The 22,156-nt window shown below is 50.4% G+C and overlaps 1 protein-coding gene across 1 annotated transcript; it reads right to left on the reverse strand.

Annotated features, from left to right (window-relative positions):
* Window positions 1-3,657: 3,657 nt before the first annotated feature.
* Window positions 3,658-20,526, reverse strand: MAT1A (methionine adenosyltransferase 1A). Its single transcript, XM_005909166.2, has 9 exons — window positions 20,295-20,526; window positions 16,565-16,642; window positions 15,628-15,750; window positions 12,731-12,843; window positions 12,249-12,392; window positions 8,030-8,248; window positions 6,814-6,996; window positions 6,346-6,479; window positions 3,658-5,707 (listed from the first exon to the last, which is right to left on the reverse strand). Exons 1-9 carry the CDS (start codon window positions 20,386-20,388, stop codon window positions 5,605-5,607), a joined length of 1,191 nt encoding a protein of 396 aa, XP_005909228.1. The 5' UTR covers window positions 20,389-20,526; the 3' UTR covers window positions 3,658-5,604.
* Between the last annotated feature and the right edge of the window lie 1,630 nt (window positions 20,527-22,156).

Genomic DNA, 22,156 nt, shown 5'->3' on the forward strand with positions numbered 1-22,156 from the left:
CAGGGACCCTGGAGGTGGGGGGGCCCCTCAGGGTCCAGGGGTAAGTGAAAGGGGGTTCCCTACTCCTCCCCAGGGGCCCAGGGCTGTCCCTCTTACCGGAGAGTACACACAGCTTGGAGGGTCCTCATACCCTCCAGAGCAGCAGGGCGAGGCCCAGTGCTGGGTGGGACAGGATCCAGCCGCTTCTTGCAATGAAGTGAAGGGGACTCGGCCACCACACCTGTGGTTCCCATCCTGCCTGGGGACAGGGTCAGCCCTTTATGGAGTGAGGATCCTCAGAGGTCCTCAGAGGCCCCACCCTCCTGAGCCTCAGTTTCCTCCTCTGTAACCTGGGGATCTGAATAGTCCTCTGCTGCTGCTGCTAAGTCACTTCAGTCGTGTCCAACTCTGTGTGACCCCATAGACGGCAGCCCACCAGGTTCCCCCGCCCCTGGGATTCTCCAGGTAAGAACACTGGAGTGGGTTGCCATTTCCTTCTCCAATGCATGAAAGTGAAAAGTGAAAGTGAAGTCACTCAGTCATGTCCGACCCTCAGCGACCCCATGGACTGCAGCCTACGAGGCTCCTCCCTCCATGGGATTTTCCAGGCAAGAGTACTGGAGTGGGGTGCCATTGCGAATAGTCCTCTAAGGCTACACAAATGCCTCAGCAGTTACAGCCTTGGCTTGTAGAGGACAGGGGCTCCTTCTAGCCCCCAGTGTCCCAGGGCCACCCTGTTGGGACTCCACAAAACACCCTAGAGGTAGTTCCTTCAACCTTGGCAATAGGAGAGGGCTCTGCTCTCAGGTAGCCTAGACGTGGGTTTCCCAAGACAGTCACATGCCCACCTTACCACCACCGCCATGATCCCTTCAGCACACACCAACCTTGCCTTCCTGTCGTCCTCAGGATGGGGCATGGCCACCTGACCCACAGTTCAGGGAGCAAAGCACTCCCTCCCTGTTTTGATGGCACCTCTGACCCAAAGGTCAAACCAGACAAACATGGCATTTAAATTTTATGAACAAAAGAACCAAGTACCCTCTTGTAAGTTTGTAAACAAGTCACACGGACTGTATTTGGAAATGTGTACTTCCTTATACTTGGCCAGCTCTGAATTTTAAGACTATTTCCCCACCCCACCCGCCAGCCATTTCTTTGCCAAGATCTAATATTGCATTTTTTAAAAGTTATTTCTTGAAATGTGTACAGCTGAGCAACACTCATTTCTGGTGGTTTGTTCCATTACTTTAATGACATCTGTTTATTCCTGTTCTTGTATTTTGTTCATTTACCTCTGGGGTTTTGGATGCTTTCTTATTGATCTCTGGTTCATTAAATTTGACATTGCAAATATTTTCCATTTGTCACTTATGTTATATCTTTGTGTTTTTCCAATGCACAAAAATTTTTTATGAAATGAGATATAGTGAATGACTTCCCTTATGACGTTTGAGGCTCACACTGTCTGGCGACAGTTACAGCAAATGGGTCTGTAGAACTCCCGTATCGTAAGGGGAGGTCCAGTGGCACCTTTGATGCAGATTTCTGGGGCTGTCCACTCTCCTGGTTCCCTCTGGCTAGTTTCCTCTTACATGGAGTTATTTTCCTACCCACATTTCTCGGCATCCAACGCTGATAGGAGCCAAACGCGGAGCACAGCCTCTCTTATTTCCCTAAAACCTCTTTCACGAAGATGCCACGGTAAGAAGGCAGTAGACCTCAGAGTCCAGGAACCAGGCGCCGGTCCCACTGCTTTTCCCCACAGACTTACTGAGGTATCGTTGACCTATAACATAGATACGTTTAAGGTGTACAAAGAGCTGATTTAATACACTTAATACACTGCAAAATGATTACCACCAGAGCATTAGCTAACACTTCCATCATGTCATGCAATTATCATTTCTTTTTTGTGGTGGGAATATTTAAGATCTACATGCTTAGCAATTTTTAAGTATATAGTACAGTGCTCCTGGTCCCATCACTTCATGGGAAATACATGGGGAAACAGTGGAAACAGTGTCAGACTTTATTTTTCTGGGCTCCAAAATCACTGCAGATGGTGACTGCAGCCATGAAATTAAAAGATGCTTACTCCTTGGAAGGAAAGTTATGACCAACCTAGATAGCATATTCAAAAGCAGAGACATTACTTTTTCAACAAAGGTCCGTCTAGTCAAGGCTATGGTTTTTCCAGTGGTCATGTATGGATGTGAGAGTTGGACTGTGAAGAAGGCTGAGCGCCGAAGAATTGATGCTTTTGAATTGTGGTGTTGGAGAAGGCTCTTGAGAGTCCCTTGGACTGCAAGGAGATCCAACCAGTCCATTCTGAAGGCGATCAGCCCTGGGATTTCTTTGGAGGGAATGATGCTAAAGCTGAAACTCCAGTACTTTGGCCACCTCATGCAAAGAGCTGACTCATTGGAAAAGACTCTGATGTTGGGAGGGATTGGGGGCAGGAGGAGAAGGGGACAACAGAGGATGAGATGGCTGGATGGCATCACTGACTCGATGGATGTGAGTCTGAGTGAACTCCGGGAGTTGGTGATGGACAGGGAGACCTGGCGTGCTGCGATTCATGGGGTCGCAAAGAGTCGGACACAACTGAGCAACTGAACTGAACTGAACAGTGCTATTAGCTATATCACTGTTATATATCAGCTCCCCAGAACTTTTAACTGGAAGTGTGTACCCTTTAGCTAACATGTCCCCATTCCATCTACCCACCATCTCTCCCCCTCATAAGCACCATTCTACTCTCGGTCGGCTTTTGTAGATTCCACACATAAGTGACATCATACCGTTTGTCTGTCTTCGACTTATCTCATGTAGCCTAATGCCCTAAAGTTTCATCCATGTTGCTGCAAATGGCAGGATTGCCTTCTTGTTCACAAATGACCCTCCACTGCACACATACAACACGTCATCTTTATCCATCCATTGGCAGACTCAGGTTGTTTCCATATCTTGGCTATTGTGTCATTGTTTCTGATACTGTGCTCCAGTCATATCAGCTCTGGGGAATTTGTCCCAGGTGAAAATTTCTCTTAAAGTCCCCCATTCCAAGTCTTTAACCCCAGCCACCCACTGCTGGGTTGCTATTTCTTCCAGTCCCCTCTCATTCCCCAACTCCTCCATCCACCACCACCTCCCAGACCAAACTCCCAACTCTGCTGACCAACCCCCTTGGCTCACTCACCTCACCTGACTTCAGTCACTGAACCGATGGACAAATACTGCCTGAACACTTGCTTTGTGCCAAGCTCATTGTAGACAACACGTAGGAAGGGGAAGCAGAAGAAATCAGGCTAGGACGGGGGGCACACCCTGAAGGCTGGGGAAGCCACCTGTCAGCCACTCTGGGTCCTAACCCATTTCGGTTTGCCTCAAGGTGTCCATGAGTAACGGGGGTTTCCTGGGTCCGCCCGCCTCCACGCAGTGTGGTGTGGAATGAATAGGTGAGGCAGTGATAACACACAAGCTGGAGTGAGGCACCAGAGCCCACGCGGACAGGATGGCAGAGGCTTCGCTGGGTAACCCGAGGGCAGGACAGCCGCTTCGCTGGGGGGTGGATGAGGTAACGCTACTTGGAGGTGAGGTGTCTAGGGCAGTTGCAGACAGAAACTAAGCATAGAGTAGTTGCTTCTCGAGTTTTTATTCACTGGCTTAGCAGGCACTATTAACAAATAAAGACTCGAGTTTCATATAACAGTGTTGACCCAAGAAAACCTTGTTTCTCCCAGGGGGTGCAGAAAGTATAAAAATTTGAATTTTCACTTCAAATATGGCCCAAGTTAGAGGAACTCAGCCACCTGCAAACCTAAAGGAAAAGGAACTTGAGACTTCCCAAGTGACCAGAGCCCTATGAGACTCCTGAGCTTCCATATCACACATCAGCTTTAGGTGTTTATGGTCATCTGGGCTTCTTTTTCTGCCCTGAACTGCTGCCTTTCCCCTGATGGAAAGAGAAAGCCAAAGGTTTTTGTGCTTCAGGCCTACAGTTCAATGCAGGCTGTCTGCTGCCCAAATGAGGCTTCCTGAGCTGTGCATCTCAGCTGGAGCTGGCACCGAGTGCCACAGGAAGAAGCCAGACTCCAGTATTCTCCGGGGACCTGTGGAGGCTCCTACCTGAACCTGTGGTCTGCGGAGCTGGGGATAAGGTAGCAGTGCAGCAGTCAGAGGCCCAGGTTGGGGAAGGAGTACAGGGAGGTGCTGGCCATGGAAAGGAAAGCAAGAGAATGCATAGCTTCTAAGACCTTAATGTGCCAAAAATCACCCAAGACCTCAGGGGTAGCCCTGGCCCCAGAGGCCACCTGGCAAAGGCAGAAATCTCCTCATGACATCTCAGCCAACTTAGCTCCCTCTAGGAGTCAAGACTTGCCACTTCAGTCACCATTTAACATTCGAATTCAGGCCTTTGGGCTGTCCTCTCTGGAAGGGGGATCTGAGAGGCTCACCCACTTATTCCAACAGCACTCAGATTGCAGGGGTTACAAGAGAGAGAGAAATGAGAGAAAGGGGTCAGAGAGAGAGAAGCATGTGGAGGACACAGGATTCTATCCCTTGTTTAAGGGACAAGCTGCTGCTTCTGCTCTAGGAAGCCCTATACGGGACAGGACTGGCCTTGGACCCTCATCGGAGGAGTCCATGGGCCCAACCCTGCATGTCCCTGAGTAGTCAGGGGCTGGGATAACATAGGTGCCTCTTAATTTCAAACTCCAGTGCAGCCCCAGGGGCCAGGATATCTAGCACACCCTGATCTATCTTCTGAAATTACAGAGACAAAGGAAACATCCCTTTGGTTCTGACTTGGCTCTGTAGATCACTGCTCAGGGGTCGCCAAGGGACTCAATCCCCTAACTCCCAGCAACCTCAGGTCTTCAGGACAGAGGTCACAGCCTCATCTCTTCACTCAGACCTGTTTCTAGCATGAGATTGGGGTGGGGGGCGGTGCTGAGGGTGAGGGGTCAAGGTGTATGGGCTCACAATTCAAAGATCCCAGACGCATGTCTAGGCCCTGACCCATGCAGCTGTGGGCCCTGTGAAAGTTAGCTCGGCCTCCTCACCTTAAATGCTCATAACACAAGGTGTCACCTCATCGTATTGCAGTGAAGAAGAAATGAAATCAGTGATGAGCTCGGTCTCTCACACGCTAGCTGCTGTCATCCCTGCCACAAGCATGGCCTGGGAGGGCCCATGGGAAGGCTCAGGCTCAGGACGGTGACCAAATGGCTGCAGACGTGAAGGGTGGCCCGGCACACCCAGACCCTCATGGAGCCCTAAGATCTTCCCAGCACACACCAGGGAGGGAGGGGCCACTCAGGGTCCAGGCTGTGGGGGCAGGGGAGTGAGCAGGTTTCCTCTGACAGGGATGCTATTTCCACTAAACTCACATCACCTTGGTCTGGGGGAGAGGCAGGGAAACATAGTGACTGGCCTCATGAGGAGATCTGAGCCCTGGCACCAGAAGGCCCCCTTCCTCCTGCTAAGTCAGAGGGGCCTGGCTCTGCCCAGGAAGGGGGCAGTGGGTGATCTGAGAGTCAGGGTCCTGGAGGAGAAGAGCATGGCTCTGTCCCACCTGAAGCCTCCAGGGCTCACCAGCTGGAGTGGCCCCCACCAGCACTAAAACACAAGCTTTTTGGGAACTTCCCAAGGGAACTCGCTCCTCCCGAAGTGGCCGTAGCATGCTGTCTTCTGGTAGATGGGCTTCTTCAAGTCCAAGTCCCTGCACGTTCAGTAGAACAAAGGGTCAGTTTTAATGGAAAAGGAGTGGAGTGTCTTTCCCTGAATTTGGGGCACAGGAGTAATTAACAGACTATGAATGTGTGGGGTATTAACCACTCAAGAGCAATTCTCCCTAAATTTCCTATCTCTGCTATGCCACACCTTACAAGGTGACTGCCACTGGCGCTTAAGAAACAGTCTCAGGGTTCCAGGACAGCCTGATCAACCAGACAGACAGATGCACCAGGAATCAGGATTTGAACTCTGGCCTACACTCTGCTCCACTGACCTGGCACAGCCCAACATTGACACCGCAAGCTCCAGGAAGCAGGGGTGGCATTAGAAGCGAGAGCAGTTGGGGCCAGACTTGCTGACTCAATTCCCCCCCATCCGGTCTTGCAGTTATCTTCCTAAGATCCCCCACCTGCTCAAAGATGGGCCCCCTGAAGTCAATGCTGGGTTCCTTCAACCTGAAAACTAGACATTCTGCATTTGGGGTTTACACTGTGCTGCGCCAAGAACTTGAAGCCTCTCTTGCTTCTGGGAGGCTGAACATCCTTCCTTCTGATTCTCTTTCCAATAAGCAAGCACCAGGTGGGGAAAGAGGGCTTTGCCCAACTGCAGGGGCGGCCCTTTTACCTGACGATGACACCAGGCCGAAGGTCAAAGTTCTTATTGACCACATCCAGCAGCTCTCTCTCTGTCTTCTGGGAGGTTCCATAGGTGAAGATGGAAATAGACAGTGGCTCAGCCACACCAATGGCATAGGACACCTGTCAGAAGAGCCTAGGGTCAAGGACAGGCCCCTCACGGAGACCTTGATGTCCTCAGGGAGAGGCCGCTGAAACCACACAGGCCCTGCCCAATACACTCTCCCTAGCCCCGGCCCTCATCTCCCTAGAAACACCCGCCACTTCACAGCTGCAGTTTCCATGCGTGCCCTGCTGCCTGAAGGCTTCTGCTGTCCCACTCCCGGTTTGCAGGACAGTGGCCACAAAACCCAACATGGCACAGAGTCATGTCCTCCGGCATTTGGGCCTTCCGCCAGGCCAGCGCGTCCCTACGAGGGCAGGTGTGGGGGTGCGAGCGGGGTGGGGTTTCACCCACCTGCACAAGCACTCTCCGGCAGAGCCCTGCTTTCACCAGGGACTTGGCCACCCAGCGGGCAGCGTACGCCGCCGAGCGGTCCACCTTGGTGTAGTCCTTCCCAGAGAAGGCACCTCCGCCGTGTGCCCCCCAGCCGCCATAGGTGTCCACGATGATCTTTCGGCCAGTGACACCGGCATCCCCCTGCGAAGGAAAAGGAAGACATGGAGGGCGGATGTTGGGGGAGGGGTGGCCGAAACACTGGCTGGACACTAGACCACAGCTTGGAGATAGTCTCTGAAGCTTCTAGGAGCGCGTGTTCTGAAGACCCCCTTGGCTGAGAGTCAGCCAGAAACCCTGGGCTCTAATCCCAGTTCAGTCACTGAGTAGTCACTGAAGTCGGGTCACCAGCTGGCCCCTCGTCAGATGGGCCACTGGGGTCTCAGCCTGCTCACCAAGCCTTTGTTGTAGGAGTCCATCATAATGGAGAAACCCGAGTTCAGTAGGGACCTGTGCTGGGACCAATACACCCTGGGCGGAGCCCCGGCTGGTGCCACCTGGCAAACATCATCCCCCATTTGTTCAGGTGTCTATTCTGTGCAATGCCAGTCCACAGAAGATGTTTGAGGGGGCTCTATATTAAATGACGTGGGGAAAATCTGCATATTATACCACCACAACACCCTCCCTGCTTAGAAATCCACAGTTCTAAGCAGCATGCCAAGGCCCTGAGCATGCCAAGGCCCTGAGAAGTTCTGCAGGAAAATACAGGACTTCCATTCACCCTGCGTTTCTGTGCCACTCTGGCCGAGGACCCCGCCCAAGAGCTCTGTTACATGGCAACATGTCCACAGCAGAGATGCCTGGCAGTGGTCAGCAGCCTCTCCAAGGGGCTGGGCCACTCTCTGCTTGCTCATGCCTGTGGCACAGGAGAAAGGGGCCACTCTGTGTCCCCACCTTGGTGCCCACAAGAGCTGCAGGTCATATGTGGCCAAGACCCGGGAAATGCCACCAGGGCAAGCCCACCAGGGCAAGCTCAGCGCCTGTGATGGAAAGCTAGCTAGCCCCTTGGCCAGGAACCTCCAGGGACATGTCCCCCACCCTCCTGTACTGAGGGCACATAGCAGGCTGCACAGAGCGAGCCGACTTCACATCTCACTCAGGGCCAAGTCGGTCCTGCAGGCTTCGTGCTGGGGACGTAAGCAAAATCAAGGCTCATTCGGAGACAGGGATGCACCTGGGGGCCTCCGATGACAAAGCGCCCACTGGGCTGCAGGTGGTAGATGGTGTCCTCGTCCAGGTACCGTGCTGGCACGACAGCCCTGATCACCTGCTCCTTCAGGGCTCTGCGCATGTCCTCCAGCGTTATGTCTTCGTTGTGCTGCACGGAGATGACAACAGTATGGACGCGCATAGGGATGACTGCACCGTTGTCCTGCGTGTACTGCACTGTCACCTGGGGGAGGCAGGGTGGGAGGAAATATGAGCTCCTGCCCTGACCTCAGGACACTCTGCTGCCGGGCACAGGTGCCCAGGAGGTGGACAGGGCTCCCAAAAGCCGGAGTGGGTGGGGGGCGGCCTCCTGTCCTCAAAGGGCCTTCAGGGAAGCTCATCACATTCTTATAGCAAATAACTGCCTGGTGCCATGAGCTAATCAGGCATGAGGCACAAGCTATTCCCACGCAACCACAATCAGTGCCACTTTGGAGACCCAGGTGTTGCAGAGTCTCCTCTGTGACTCAGCAGATGACTCCCTCTGTCTCAGAGGGTCCTGTGTGCCAGCAAATGTCCCTCCACTAAATCCCTGTCTTGACCCTCCATGGCTCTAGGCAAGACACCCAGGCTTCTGCTAAGGAACACAGGAGTCCACAGGCCACATGCCCACTGCCTCAGCTCCTAAACGGAGGGTCTCTGGAAACATATGTGCCCAGGGACCTTGTCTGGTGGAGGGACCTGAGCCAGGGTGATTGAGCTAAGAGGCAGCAGCAAGGCCTGGGTTGCCAGCCTCTGGGTATTTGGGCAAAAGCAAGAAAGAGCCGAGGGCACAAGGAGAGCAGGATCCTGTCTGCAGCTCCCCTGCAGGGCTGGCCACAGGACAGAGCTGGGATTCTCTCCCCACAGCGTAGGTCAGTTCTGTGCCTGTTTCCTGCATTATTGATGAATACTGAAGCCAGCCCAGCAAGATGGGCAATACTGTCACCACTTTGCAAACGAGAAAAGTCAGGCTCTGCGAAGAATAACAACTTCCTTGAAGTCACAGGCCAGTTAGTGAAAAGCCCAAGAGCCAATAGCTGTTCTGCCTGCTCCCACAGCTTGTGTCACTGCCACAGCGGTACAGACAGAATGCTTCTGCACCCTGTCCACTCCCAACACACCAGGGAGGACGAGAGCCCATGCCCCAGCCTGTGCACCTTGGACTGCACACAGAGTGAGGGAAGGAGGTGGTGAGGAAGGCAGATGAGGCTGGAAAAACAAGAAGAAGCTGGCACTGGCTGGGTGTGTACTCTGTGCTACAAGGCATGCCAGATGCCATGAGAAGTTGCTACCAGCCCCATTTCAAAGACGAGAGAAAATGGGCTTCCAGAATGTAAATACTTCAGTCAAGATCACACAGCCAGCAAAGGTGGGCTGTAACCTGGAACTGTGCAGCCTGGTAACTGGGCTCCTCCCAGCAGAAGGCTGTCACCCAAGATCCTCAGTACTGGAGCCCCAGGCCCCACTGCTACCCAAGGCAGTGTGGACCCACAAGAACAGTGCCCAGAGGGGCTATGGGGCCTGCAGGAGTGCAGCTACGCCAGATGGCCCTGGCAGGGATGTTGGCCAGCAGGCACAGGCTGCTCCCACCCCAAGGGCCTTGATAGGACTGCAGGCAGCAAACGGGGTCTCCCTGGGGCTCTGCCTAAGGCAAAGACCCCTTCGATATCCATCAAACTCGATGTCCTGCCTGGTCCAAAGAACAATAGGGTGGGGTCCAGAAAAAGGAAGAGACAGAGCCCTGGCTGCACAAGGCTTGATCCTAGGGCGATGGGCACATGTGCACCAGCTGTGTCCCGAGCACAGAACCTTTTCTGCTGGGCTGCGTGCACTCCTGGACCTGGGAGAGGAGCTGGAGTTGGGGGGTTGGGAGCTCCAGAGGGGAGGCCTTCAGAGAAGGCTCGCTTCCTGAGTTGCTGCTGAGGTCCATCTCCACTGCTCCTGGGCTCCCCAACTCTGCCGCAAACCCCAAGCAGAGCTGTGGCTGAGCGAAGAGCCCCAAGCATTGTGCTTATCTCATCATGTAAGCAAGATGTGGAGAAAAGTACGCTGCGGAAAACACAACCCTGGCCAGGTACAAAAATAGCCATTTGTACTGCCACTCCGCTCTTAGTTATCAGCAGCAAAAATTTGTTCAGGTGGAAAGGCTCATTCTGTTCACAGTGAACACCAGGGGCAGGTGACTAAAATCCTTTACCAGTAGACGAGAAGGCCCAGACATCGTTTCCGGCACGGCACCCCTCCCAGGGCAGCAGCCTTGTGGAGGTCGGCGGGGGACATTTATAAGAGAATTCAGTGTCTCCTTGCAAGAAGGGAAGGCCTGGAAGGGCCTATCTTCCCCTCCCTCCCTCACTGCCCTCTGGACTCGGAAACTTCCTATTACTAAGCAGACACAGGAGGCCTTTGCTATTTCAGGGAATCTGATGTGTGAACCCTCCAGTGCTCACCCTCATGGAGAGAGAAGGAAATCTGAGTCACTCCACTTACTTCTTCTCATCTGTGTTCTAGGATTTCTCCACCCTTCTTCCCCATCCCCACATAGCTCTGGCACAGAACGGAGCAGGCAGGGCAGGCTCCTTTCTTTTGGTACCATCGCAACCTACATATTTCAGCTCTTCTGCCCACCACCTTGAAGATCACCTCAGTGATGCTCATGATCCCACTTCCCAGTGTGGGGGTCATGTGGATAACACCTGAAGTCCCAAGGGCTTCCTTTAGGCCACAGAGACACTCTGTTGCTCCAGGTACAGCCAATACGCAACCTCCATCATGGGCAGCCTGACGCCTGGGGAGTAATGTGGCAGAGTCACAAGCACTGTGCTGAACTATAAAACCACAAGAGCCAAATTCCAAGTGCAGGATAAGAAGACGTCCCATTTGAGAGTGAGCAGGGGAGACCAGAAGGAGGCAGGAACCAGGCTGGCCACTGAAGAACAGGTGGGGACCAGAGAAAGATTCCAAGGAAAGTGAGGGGTGAGCACACAGGTGCAAAGCACTGGGAAACGAAGGGAATGTGAGTGAAAGCATATGGACTGAGCAAAGACTAGGGTGGGGATTGAGGAAGGAAAAGCTAGAAGACCTGTAAATGCCTGCCAAATGCCAGAATAACAAATGGGTACTCCTCTCGCCTCAAGTAGGAAGTAGAAAGTTGTAGATGGTTCTGAGCAGATATAAGGAAATTAAAAGTGAAGTCCAAAGCAAATTAACTGAAGTTTCCAGGCAGAGAGAGCCTTTAGGAGGACATAGCCAAGCCTGGCCTGGGAAAAGAGGCCAGAGTAGAAGGGATATTCCATAGGGACAAGAGTAACCCAGATAGAGTGGAGACAGAGAGGGCCGGGGAAAGGTGGGCTCCATGAAACCCCTTCAGCTGAGGAGCACTCCTGGGGCCCATGTGTTTGCAGGATGAGTGAGAAATGAGGGCTGGTGATTCAGATAGGCCTGCAGGTGGAAGATTTGGAAACCAAGTGTGCAGACGTGAAAATAACCCACAAGTGTGGGTAGGAGGAAAGAGAATGTAGAAGGAAGTGTCCAGACCCCACTGGAGTGCGGAAGTAGAGTTGGGAAAGGAGCTCCAAGGAAAGAGGCCATCAGGGTTGTCAGGATGTGGAGAGTGAAGGCAGGCAGAGGCCTTGGCATGTGCCAGCATTTGCATTACTGCCAGCTCTCAAATCCGGATTCAGTGCACATTTCATCACTGCAGGGAACACGGGGTCAGGGCCACTGGCAACAGAGCATCAGGATCAGCAAAGGTAAATCCTTTCTGTGAGAAGCAAAGCAAAAGGGCTGCAGCGAGCTACACACAGCACTTGTTCATGGGGTATTCAAGCTTTGCACAAGACATGGAGGCCTGACAGGCAGTGGCCAAAAGTCTGAAACCAGTTACGAAGGTTTGTGGTAGGAACTGGGGAATCATATTACTAGAGTAAACATATGCTAAGTCCCGCCTCCCAAAAATCTAGAACTGTTCATTTTTCTGTATTTAAAACTTTTTCATACTGAAATGTTGGCGGATCAGGGGAGAAAAGAAAAGATTTATCTGGAGCAGAAGATTTTTCAAATAAATAGTTCTTTTCAGATTCAACAATTCTTTGAGTGCCCAGACAGAACATTTTGATCTTAACATATGACCAGAATCAAGAGAAAGCGGTTTGTTTGAGGTGCATTTCTGGAGCCCTGCAGGGGGTCAGAGAGCAGGGGCTCACCTGTGTCTTGGAGTCAGGCCGCAGCCAGGGGAGCTGCCCTGAGCGTCGCAGCTCTGCCATGCGGGCGTTGAGTCTGTGCGCCAGCATGATGGTGAGGGGCATGCACTCTTCCGTCTCATCCGTGGCATAGCCAAACATCAGCCCCTGTAGCAGACACCCATTTCAGACTACAGGTGACAACTGTCTTCAAATCTAAAGCCCTGCTGGCCCTCCACCCTCCCAGGCATATGACTTTTATACTGGGTACTTGTGGAGGGGAAGACAGGGTCCCCAAACCCAACACTCTAGGTAGGGAGACAGGCCACACCGGGCATTCCCAAGCCATCCTGCCCTCCAGCTGGGCTGTGTGACTCCAGACATGGGGGCGGGGGAGCTCCGCCCCACAGCGCACTCAGACCATCACACATGAACAGCCAGCCCTGTGACACAGAGCACACTGCACTGCTGTTCTGATGTGGTGCTCACGCTTAGTATTTAGTGACCTGATCTCCGGCACCGACATCCTCTTCATTTCTGTCCAGGTGGACGCACTGGGCGATATCCGGGGACTGCTGCTCCAAAGCCACCAGCACGTTGCAGGTCTTAAAGTCAAAGCCTGGGCACAAGGAGAGCGGGCCTAAGCAGAGGGAGGCTGGAGCTCCTGGGGGCTGCTTGGCACCCAAGAGGGCATTTAGTGTTGGGGTGGGTGGTTTCTACCATCAGTCTGGGCTCAGAACTGAGGCCTAGGATGGGGAATGTCAGTATCCTTCTCATCCTATCACATGGAACTCTTTAGTCAAAACAAAAACCCTCCACAGTGTATTAAACTACACCTCAATTAAAAATATATACCCTACACAGAACGGCAGTATGAAAACCAGATAACAGTTATGGCTGCTCTGGTAGAAGGGCGGTGGATGACCAAGGGCCTGCCCCCTTAGGCTCTCCCTGAGGTTGAAAATCACTGCACTAAGTGAACATCAAGGGCCCTTCCAACACTGCCTGTCAGAGCCCAGGTATCGAAAATATACACCAAACCCAAGTATCAAATATATTGAACAATAGGTGCGTGTGGACCATCCAGAGACACTCCCGAGTCAGAGTGCTCTGAGCCCGAGGTACGCACAGGGCCTGGAGCAAAATGGAAAAACCACACCTCTGGAGGCTGAGGCCCCTGCCAGCCTATACCCAAAGCTCAAGCACAGAGATGGAGGTAAGTCCCTTCCTCCTGCCTGGCCCAGGCTGGGGACAGTGGGCAGGGGCCTGGGACACAAACATCCTGGGTAGCAGCAGCTCAGGCCAAGAAGCCCCACGAGGGAGCCACTAGGCAGACTGCACACTCTTCCCAAAGTGGTTTTCCCCATCTTGCTGGGCTCAGCTACAGGATGGATATGAATGAGGAGCCAAAATGCACCACAAAGTCAAGTATCAGTGACACAGTGACTGCCACCCTCTCCCAATCTGTTCTCCCACCCATGTGGCCAGAATGGGCTTATTAAAACAAATAAAACCACAAAAATACCCCTAGGTTCAACCTACTATTTACCTACAAGCTTCAAGTAAAGACCTATCACCAAAGGCAGTAAATTGGAACCTGCTCAGCTCCAGCCAGGCTTTCCCAGCTGAGCCCTCAACCAAAGTGAACTCAGGTTCAGCTTAAACACAACCTCCTTTTCCACCTCCACGAGGACCCTCTGCCTAGAAAGCTCCTCCTCTGACCCCCGTCCCCTCCACAAGCCCATCCAGCTCTCAGTAAACACCCCTGAATGGCCCCCACCCCAGCTCTTCAGTGCACACTCTGCCTCGGACTCGCTGCCGAGCGTCTCGTACCGCATCCCACTTAATGCCAGGCAGTGCCTCTACTCAGGGGTGCCAGGCCACCTTGTCCTCTGCAGCCCCCATTCCTAGTGAAGGCTTCTGAATACACAAACCAGGGAACAGCCTTCAGCCACCAAGGACTCACCAAATCCCCATTTTACCTTACACTTCCTGTCTAAATAATAAATCTCAGTGCTGAGATGTAATGAAAGGCTCCAAGTCACTTGGGAAAACAGTTCAGGGCACTAAGGGGAGAGGAGGAGGGCTTAGAAAGGTCAACTCCGCAGCAAAGAGCAGTGGGGGCCTCCAGCCCGGGGGCCCTGTGACTGCAGCCCAGCCTGCAGCCTGCCAGTCCCCTTGGTGCAGGTGTGCTGACAAGAAGAGCTGGGCCCACTCCTGCTTCTCTCTTCTAGGGGATGTGACACCCCTGGGGGAATGACTTTCCTGCTACCTAACGCGGAACAAAGTTTGCTCTTGAATAAGTAAATAATAAGTTGGCTATTCTTGGCAGAACAGGGTGAAGGCTTGCAAGGTAACGTGGCAGGGAGCTGCTGTCCTGAGACAACGTGCCTGCTCTGTGAACACCCTTTGTGCTGGCTGCGAGAAGCAGCCTGTACTCACTGGTTTCTTCTTCCCAGAGGTTCCTGATACATCCGCAAAATTTCCGTATGCTCAAGTGAGTCCTTTGGGCAAGCCAGCGGGTAGGTGGCTGCACCGAGCTTCTATGTGTCTATGCCCTCACACAGAGAGGGCCTCTCTCACATAAAAGACACGTGCATGTCACCGCAGCTGGAAGATGCCACAATACATCCCAAACAACCAATAAGCAGACCAGTGTACCCCAGCCCTAGAATCGGGCCCTTGTGCCCTGTCCTTTGACACCCTCCAGGCTGGGCTCCTTCCTGGCCTGCCTGTTCCTACCGTGCAGGCATCTGCTTCAGGGCCATCAGTTCTCTCACCCCCACCTCATCACAGGGCTCCTCCTCAACTCCAGCCAGTGCCTGGGCCTTTTCCTGGGGTTGCAGGCTCCCACACTGCCTGGCACTGGAGCCACCCTGGACCAGCCTGTCTCCTCCACCTGCTTTTGACACCTGTACTGGACTGAGTCACCTTCTGTATGTGGGGAAGAGTAGCCTAGCTTAGCAGAAAGCACAGGAGTCCCAACTGGGGATAGCCACTTATTGATTGTACCACCTTATATGAGTTATTGACATCTCTAAGCCTCAATTTCCTTATTTGCATCATAGGGAGTGGAGCAGAGTTCCTCCAACAATTAGGTAGGAAGACACACACACACACACACACACAGACCTGCCCCAGCGCCTGGCAGACAACACGCCCCCAAGAGAGGGCAGCCCCTTGGACCCAGAGCTTCTTCCTCTTCTAAGAAGTTAGGACCGTAAACAAGACCAGAGTCAGCAACAGATGGACAAGGGCCAGTCCGCCTGGGCTGCCATACTGTTGCCAGAGCTTGCGAGCCCTGGACCTGGACCCTGGCAAGTGGGCCTATAGGTAGAGGCATTTGCTCTTCCAGAAGACGGAGAGCCTTAGGTGGGCTCCATCCCGGGGACCCTGGCCTCACCCTTGGCGGAGTCGTCGTAGCCGACGTGCTGGATGGTCTCCCGCACCACACGCTGGTAATCCACCATGGCCATGGAGGTGATCTCCCCGCACAGAAGCACCATGCCCGTCTTACACACCGTCTCTGAAGGCAAAGAGGCAGGCTAGTGGCCACGTGCCGGCTAAGGGGCTCCACACCTGGACCTCTCACGGTGCTGACACAGACCCACACAAGAGGCCACTCCGGGAACGGGCTCCAGAAGGACAGTCATAGTGATAACAGACAGTGCAGCCCAGCACAAGTTCTGACCATCTTCACAGGCTGCTCAGAGAACTGCACTTTGGAAAGAACTGGTCACACAAATTCCAAATTTTTATACCAAGCACTTACTACTTACCCGATCTTGAACTGCTTGTTCAGCCTCGGCTGTTGGACGGAAATAATCATAAGACTGCTGTGTGCATTACAATGAGACAATGGCTATATGTAGTCATAAAGAATGCAGCCAACATACATGAGGCCTCTTTTGCCCCCTTACTGCTAAAGCTCCACTGCAGGCTTTAGGGTATGGGGTCCTGAGCACAGAATCAAGGCAAGTTATTTATAAACATGTCAGGGTGAAGTTGACCCTTAGAGGGACACGGGTCCCTACAGCGCTCACTCTGAGGACTAGGGTGGTGCTGGAGAGGGAAGGGTGGGTCTGAGCGTCGGACAAAACAAGGTGCTGACTGTGAGGAGACTGGGGCTCTGGTCTTCACACCAGGACCCCTACCCCTTGACCTTGGCCAAGGGATACCCAAGATCCCTCTGTAAAGTTGAAGAGACTAGTCCTATCACCCCGGGGCCCTCTAGGCCCTGAAGTTCCCAGTTCTCTGCTGTGCCGAGGGCTTCAACATGGGCACAGGTTTCAATTTGAGCCCACTCAGGTCCCCAGTAGGAAGGGTCAGGCATTTCTTACCACAGGCCACCTTGGCATTGGGGTCCTGCTTGAGATGGGCATCCAGCACTGCATCACTGATCTGGTCACAGATCTTATCTGGACAAGAATGAACATGAGTAAAATTCATAGACATGTTAAGCCTAAAAACTGAAATGTTAAAATAATTAGATATTTTGTCAATTTACACATTAAGTCTACCCAAGAGGACACTTTTAAAGTATAAGAAATTGCAAATTTTTGGAATTTTTATTTCTTCCCACTTTTGCCTTAATTTTGGATGATGTATATTATATAAAGTCATAGAATTCCCTAAAAGAAAAGTATATTCCAAAGCCAGTTATAAGAGTCTATAGTAATTCACATATACACACACGTATAGTCTTCCAATTAAAAAGTATCTATTCATAGAAAACTAGATTTATAGGAATATCTAACTATATCTAAATAAATAATAGATATAGATGTGCAAGGAACTAAGATATACACACAGAAATATCTCATTCCTCAGCATATTTCCTTAAATTCTAACATCAAGGAAAGTCCTAGAAACAGAATGTAAAACACTAATGACGTCCGTGAGATTAGGTGCGGCAGGTAGAAGAGGACAGATCCGGTAGATGCACAGTACCGCTGGTCCCAGCAGCCACAGTGCACGGTGCATAAAGCCACGCCCACTTCCATGACTCCACCTCTAAGACTCCTGCGAGAGAACCTCCACACATCACTGCCCCTGCTGTTTTGCTGAGCACTTCCACAAGCCGCTCGGAGATCCTCCCCATCATTCAGCCTCCTGAAGGCCAGATGTCCCAGCAGCTGGGTCTGACCTCCTCATCAAGGCGGGACTGAGAAAAGCTCAACACGGGCTGGTACTTCATCTTATTCTTCTATGATTTGCCTTAAATATTCCCCATGATCAATGGGATTTCCCTAGTGATCCAGTAGTTAAGAATCCTCCTGTTGATGCAGGGGACGTAGGTTCAATCCCTGGTCCAGAAAGATCTCACATGCTGGAGCAAGCCGGGTGTGGCAACTGCTGAGCCCCTGTGCCTAGAGCCCGTGCTCCATGAGAGAAACCACCACAGTGAGAAGTCCGCACACGGCAACTAGAGAGCAGCCCCCCTCACTGCACCTAGACGAAGCCCGTGCACAGCAACGAAGACCCAGTGCAGCCAAAATAAATAATTTAAAAAAGACTCCTCGTGGTCAAGCATGTAGACGCTGTGGAGAAATCCACTCCTGCTCTGGAGTTATGTGTACTGCCAATGTTTACAAACTCAGAAATAAAAGTGACGTCTATTTGCACATATTACATCTTGTTTAGTGTTCAAAATACCCACAGAGTCCACTCTTAGCAAGTTAATAAGATTTTTCCCAGACTTATTGGAGTATAATTGGTATACAAAAATTTGCATATAATTAATGTATGTAAATTTGGCAAGTTTGGTCATATGTACATACTTGTGTTACCATCATCTCAATCAAGATTTAATAAACATCCATCACCTCTCAAATTTCCTTGTGTCCCTATTGTCATTTTCTAGGTTTTTAAATTAAGAATGCAGGCCCAGAATCAAGCACTTCTGATTTTGAAAGTGCATATGAAATTCTGTAGTTAAAATGTTAATCTGAAGGTTAATTCTCTAATCTTTCCTTCAGAAGCTGCTACTAAATATATATTTGAGTTTTTCCATCTCCCTGCTGATCCTGGTTATAAATCAAGGTTTGCCTGAGTTCATGCCCCTGCAACCACCTACCAGTAAAGGCCACCTGCTGCTCAAATATCACTTTAGACCCAGCCATCAGGACTCCTAGGAGCCACTCACATGCTGACCATGGATGACTCTGCTCGCTCAGAGGACACAGGTCACATGTTTCCAGTACACACAGGGAAATGGGATAGGGATATTAGGGATAAGCTGGAGTTGAGCAAGGGTACTGAGATAGCTGCATAGATTAAGATAATGCCTTAGGAGGTCCTTTCTCAACTGTTTAAGGCTTTCCAATTTTCTGTCAATATCACTTAGTAGCCTTAAGATAGCTAATAGTTTTCTTGGAAGTTGAAAAGGAAGCGTTAACTCTATCTTTCTGATGGAGACGAATTCAGCACTGGAATGACAAGAAGAAAACCACCAAGAAAACTGTTTTACACGGACAGCTAATGTACAGTGGTAAGCTAAATCAGACAAATTGAAGGGCTGCCATTAAGCAGACAGAATAGTCAACTGACTGCAATTTTCATTCTCTGTCCACTGAGCACATAGCTGTGTGTACAGTGGGACCACTGGCAGCTGTTTGAAGAAGCACCCACTTCCTCCACATGGAGCACATTCTATATATGGCCATTTTCTGACCTGTAGATGGCCTTCATAAGTCATGGCGCTGTCCAAAATACATCAGACATAGCAGTGAACCTGAGACTATGAGTAAATAAGCCTAGAAACTTTATAAAGTCATGCAGAATGAAAGATGCTGTTTACATTGAAATGAGCTAAGCTACAAACAACATTCAGTTTAAGCCAAGATTTCTCAGCAGCACTATTGACAGTTGGGGCTGGAAAATTTCTTTGTTGTGGGGGATGGTCTTGTGTTTAGAAACACACCTGGCCTCTCTCCAGACTGCTGGTATCAGGCCATGCCTCGACCCCCTGGAATAGCTGTAACAACCAAAAAATGTTTCCAGATCTTACAAAATGCCCTTAGGGGAAAAGGGTTGCAAAACTTTCCCCAGTTGAGAACCAGTGGCTAAAGCATATGGAAGGGGCAGTACACCGAGACATCTAAAGCTGAGCTACAGGGTATGAAAACTAAAGCTCTTTGAGAAATAGCCAGGATGAGGAAGATGAAAAAAAGTTAAACTCGGTGATGATAAGTCACCAAAAACTTCAAATACTCTGGTGAATTTCGAAAAGGTGCTTAAATACATAAATCCGTGAACCCCCAGGGTTCTCCTAGATCAGTGGTTCGCGGAGTGTGGCTCCCACATCAGCAGTATCAGCATTGCCTGGGAACTTCTTCAGAACACAAATTCTTGAGCCTCACCCAAGACGTATTAAATCAGGAACTCTGGGGGTGGGGCCCAGCACTCTGTGTTCTAACAAGCCCACTGGGTGATGGTGATGCACCCTGAAGTCTGAGAACCACTGTCCCAGAAACTGCAGGCTCCCATCATGGTCTTCACGGAAGCCTCTCTCATTCCTCCACATCGCACTTCTCAGAGCAGAGATCAAAAAAAATAAATGCTGGAATTTTCTTTCAGGACCTCGAGATCTGTCTCAGCCCCTATTAGAATGCACTGCTGTTCATTTCTAAACTCTACATGCTTTACATTCGAAACTTAGTGACCCGTGGTCTTGTTTGTGGGAACATTCTCTGTTGACTTAAGCTGCTCATTGATAAAAAAAAAAAAGCTTTACTAAAAAAACAAAACAAAACTCTGTATAAAGTGAATACCTGATGATATATTCTACACATACGATATGCTTATCCAACTAACATATATTCTCTATTGTAGCCCCAAGGAAACGCTGGTGGTGGGCAGCAGCACAGACCCTTGGCTTCATTAACTTACAGTGTATTATTTGCATAACAAGTGAATGTTTTACAAAACTGCAAATTAATAAAATAAAAAAGATTGCACATTGTTCTTCCTGAGATCCTTTGTAGTAATTTACGCACACTGTTTTCCAGGCCTCCAGTAACAGCCCCCTACCCCGTATAGGTTGCCATCCGTCCAGGACCACCTACTTACCCGGGTGCCCCTCTCCTACAGATTCCGATGTGAACATGAATGCTCCTTCCTCACTTAGAGAATGATCACACAAGCCATCCACTGGTCCATTCATCTCTTCACACTTCTCCACTCAGCGTCTTCAAGGTAACAATTTTAATGCTGGGACCTGGCCTAAGGTTTTTTTAATTTTCCTCCTTTAAAGCCAACAGGCTCGTCTTTGGCAGAGCCACGGGGCTCACTTCTGCCTAAGTGTCTGCCAGCACGTGAGTAAAGGTGCGGACGGGCGAGGAGGAGGGACTGGAGAGCGATGTGTCACTCCCTCTGACTGGTCAGAGCTTGCTCCTGAGGGACTCCTATATATGGGAAAGTGAAAGTACTTGAATAATCATGTGAAAAAACTGGAGGAGTCCATTTTCTGGGAGAGGGGGTCTTCTTACCTTGAGGAATTTCAGCCCTCAGCTCTCATCTCCCAAGCCCTAAGCGTGTGATCAATGTATGGCAAAGAAGGCTGCATAGATTCTGCGGAACTGAAGCTCCTCTGGGACTTTGCTTTAGCTCTGCAGCTCATCTCCTCAGTGCTCCAAGGCTAACATCCCACGTAGGAGGTGGGGGTCTGTGGTTGCCCAGGGATACAAATAGGAAGTAAAAAACTCCTTCCCAGGGATATGGTTTAGGCTGAGATCACAGCACAGGGTGGCTGGCCGTTGCTTCTGGGTTCCCTGCCTCCCCCCCACATACCTTGTCTGGATTGGGCTCTTCCCCTTCTACCTTCTCAGAGCATGCACCTGTATTCTGAGTCAGTTTAGACATTCAACAATAGATTCATTTAGAGAAAAAGCTTTTGAGCCCACTTTTTTCTGCTAATAGAAATCACATAAACTGTCAACTTCTCTAAGATGCTGGCAGTGATATTAACAAGCAAGATGTTAAAAAATATCTGGATAGGCTATGGAGAACAACGATTTTGGGGGAAAAAAAATCCTGAGAGGCAGATTCGTTATAGGGAAATCGTCAGACTCCAGTTTCCCAAAGCTTACATGTGATAAACTAAGCGTCTACACATTAGGTACACATTAGGTCCTATACACTTGATAAACATCCTTCTTGCAAGATGCCTGCATTATTTTTGCTTTGACCAAGAAAATAAGTAGACAGGATTATATACTGAACCAACTCTTGCTTTAATGCCAGCATCTTTTACTTCACTCTCTCCAGCTCTCGGATCTAGCTGCATCCTTTGGCCCAAGGAACAAAAGGGAATTGAAAGCACAGAGAGTGACAATGGGTGGAGAAACTGGTTCCCACTAGAATGCAATAAAACGTAATCAACCAAAACCTCATGCACCAAACAGTGCTCTGTGGGAAGCAAAAAGTAGAACACGGTTGTATGAACTAATAATTCTGGCAACCAAATTCCCTCTTTACTTAGAAGATGAACATTTAAAAAAATTTTCCAGTGCTCCAAACACTGAGTTTTCCAACTGGTCAACAGTGGCAGTACCATCCCTCCATATTAAAGTCACCTCTGCTGGGATAAAGTAAGAGATTTTATATATACACATTCAATCAGAGGCATTTCACAAAGAGGGAGCTGGAATGCTTAGTCACAAGATTGTAGAATGTCCAAAGAGGAAAAGGCCACTGGAAAGGAATGGAAAATTAGGAATCAAAATAGGGACTTTAGACAACATGGCCTTGTCCCTGTCAACACACAGGAATCCTGTTTGCACTTAAAATATTTCAACATCATTGTCCCTTTGTAAATTTCTTCTGGGTACATTGGTTTCAAACCTGGAGGCAATATGAGCTAATGTTTAATGTGAACTGTAGACCTGGATTACACTAGCAGTTAACAACTATAGTCATTATGCTCTAAATAT

The sequence above is a fragment of the Bos mutus genome, chromosome 28, assembly GCF_027580195.1.
Source record: "Bos mutus isolate GX-2022 chromosome 28, NWIPB_WYAK_1.1, whole genome shotgun sequence".
Taxonomy (NCBI): Eukaryota; Metazoa; Chordata; class Mammalia; order Artiodactyla; family Bovidae; genus Bos; species Bos mutus.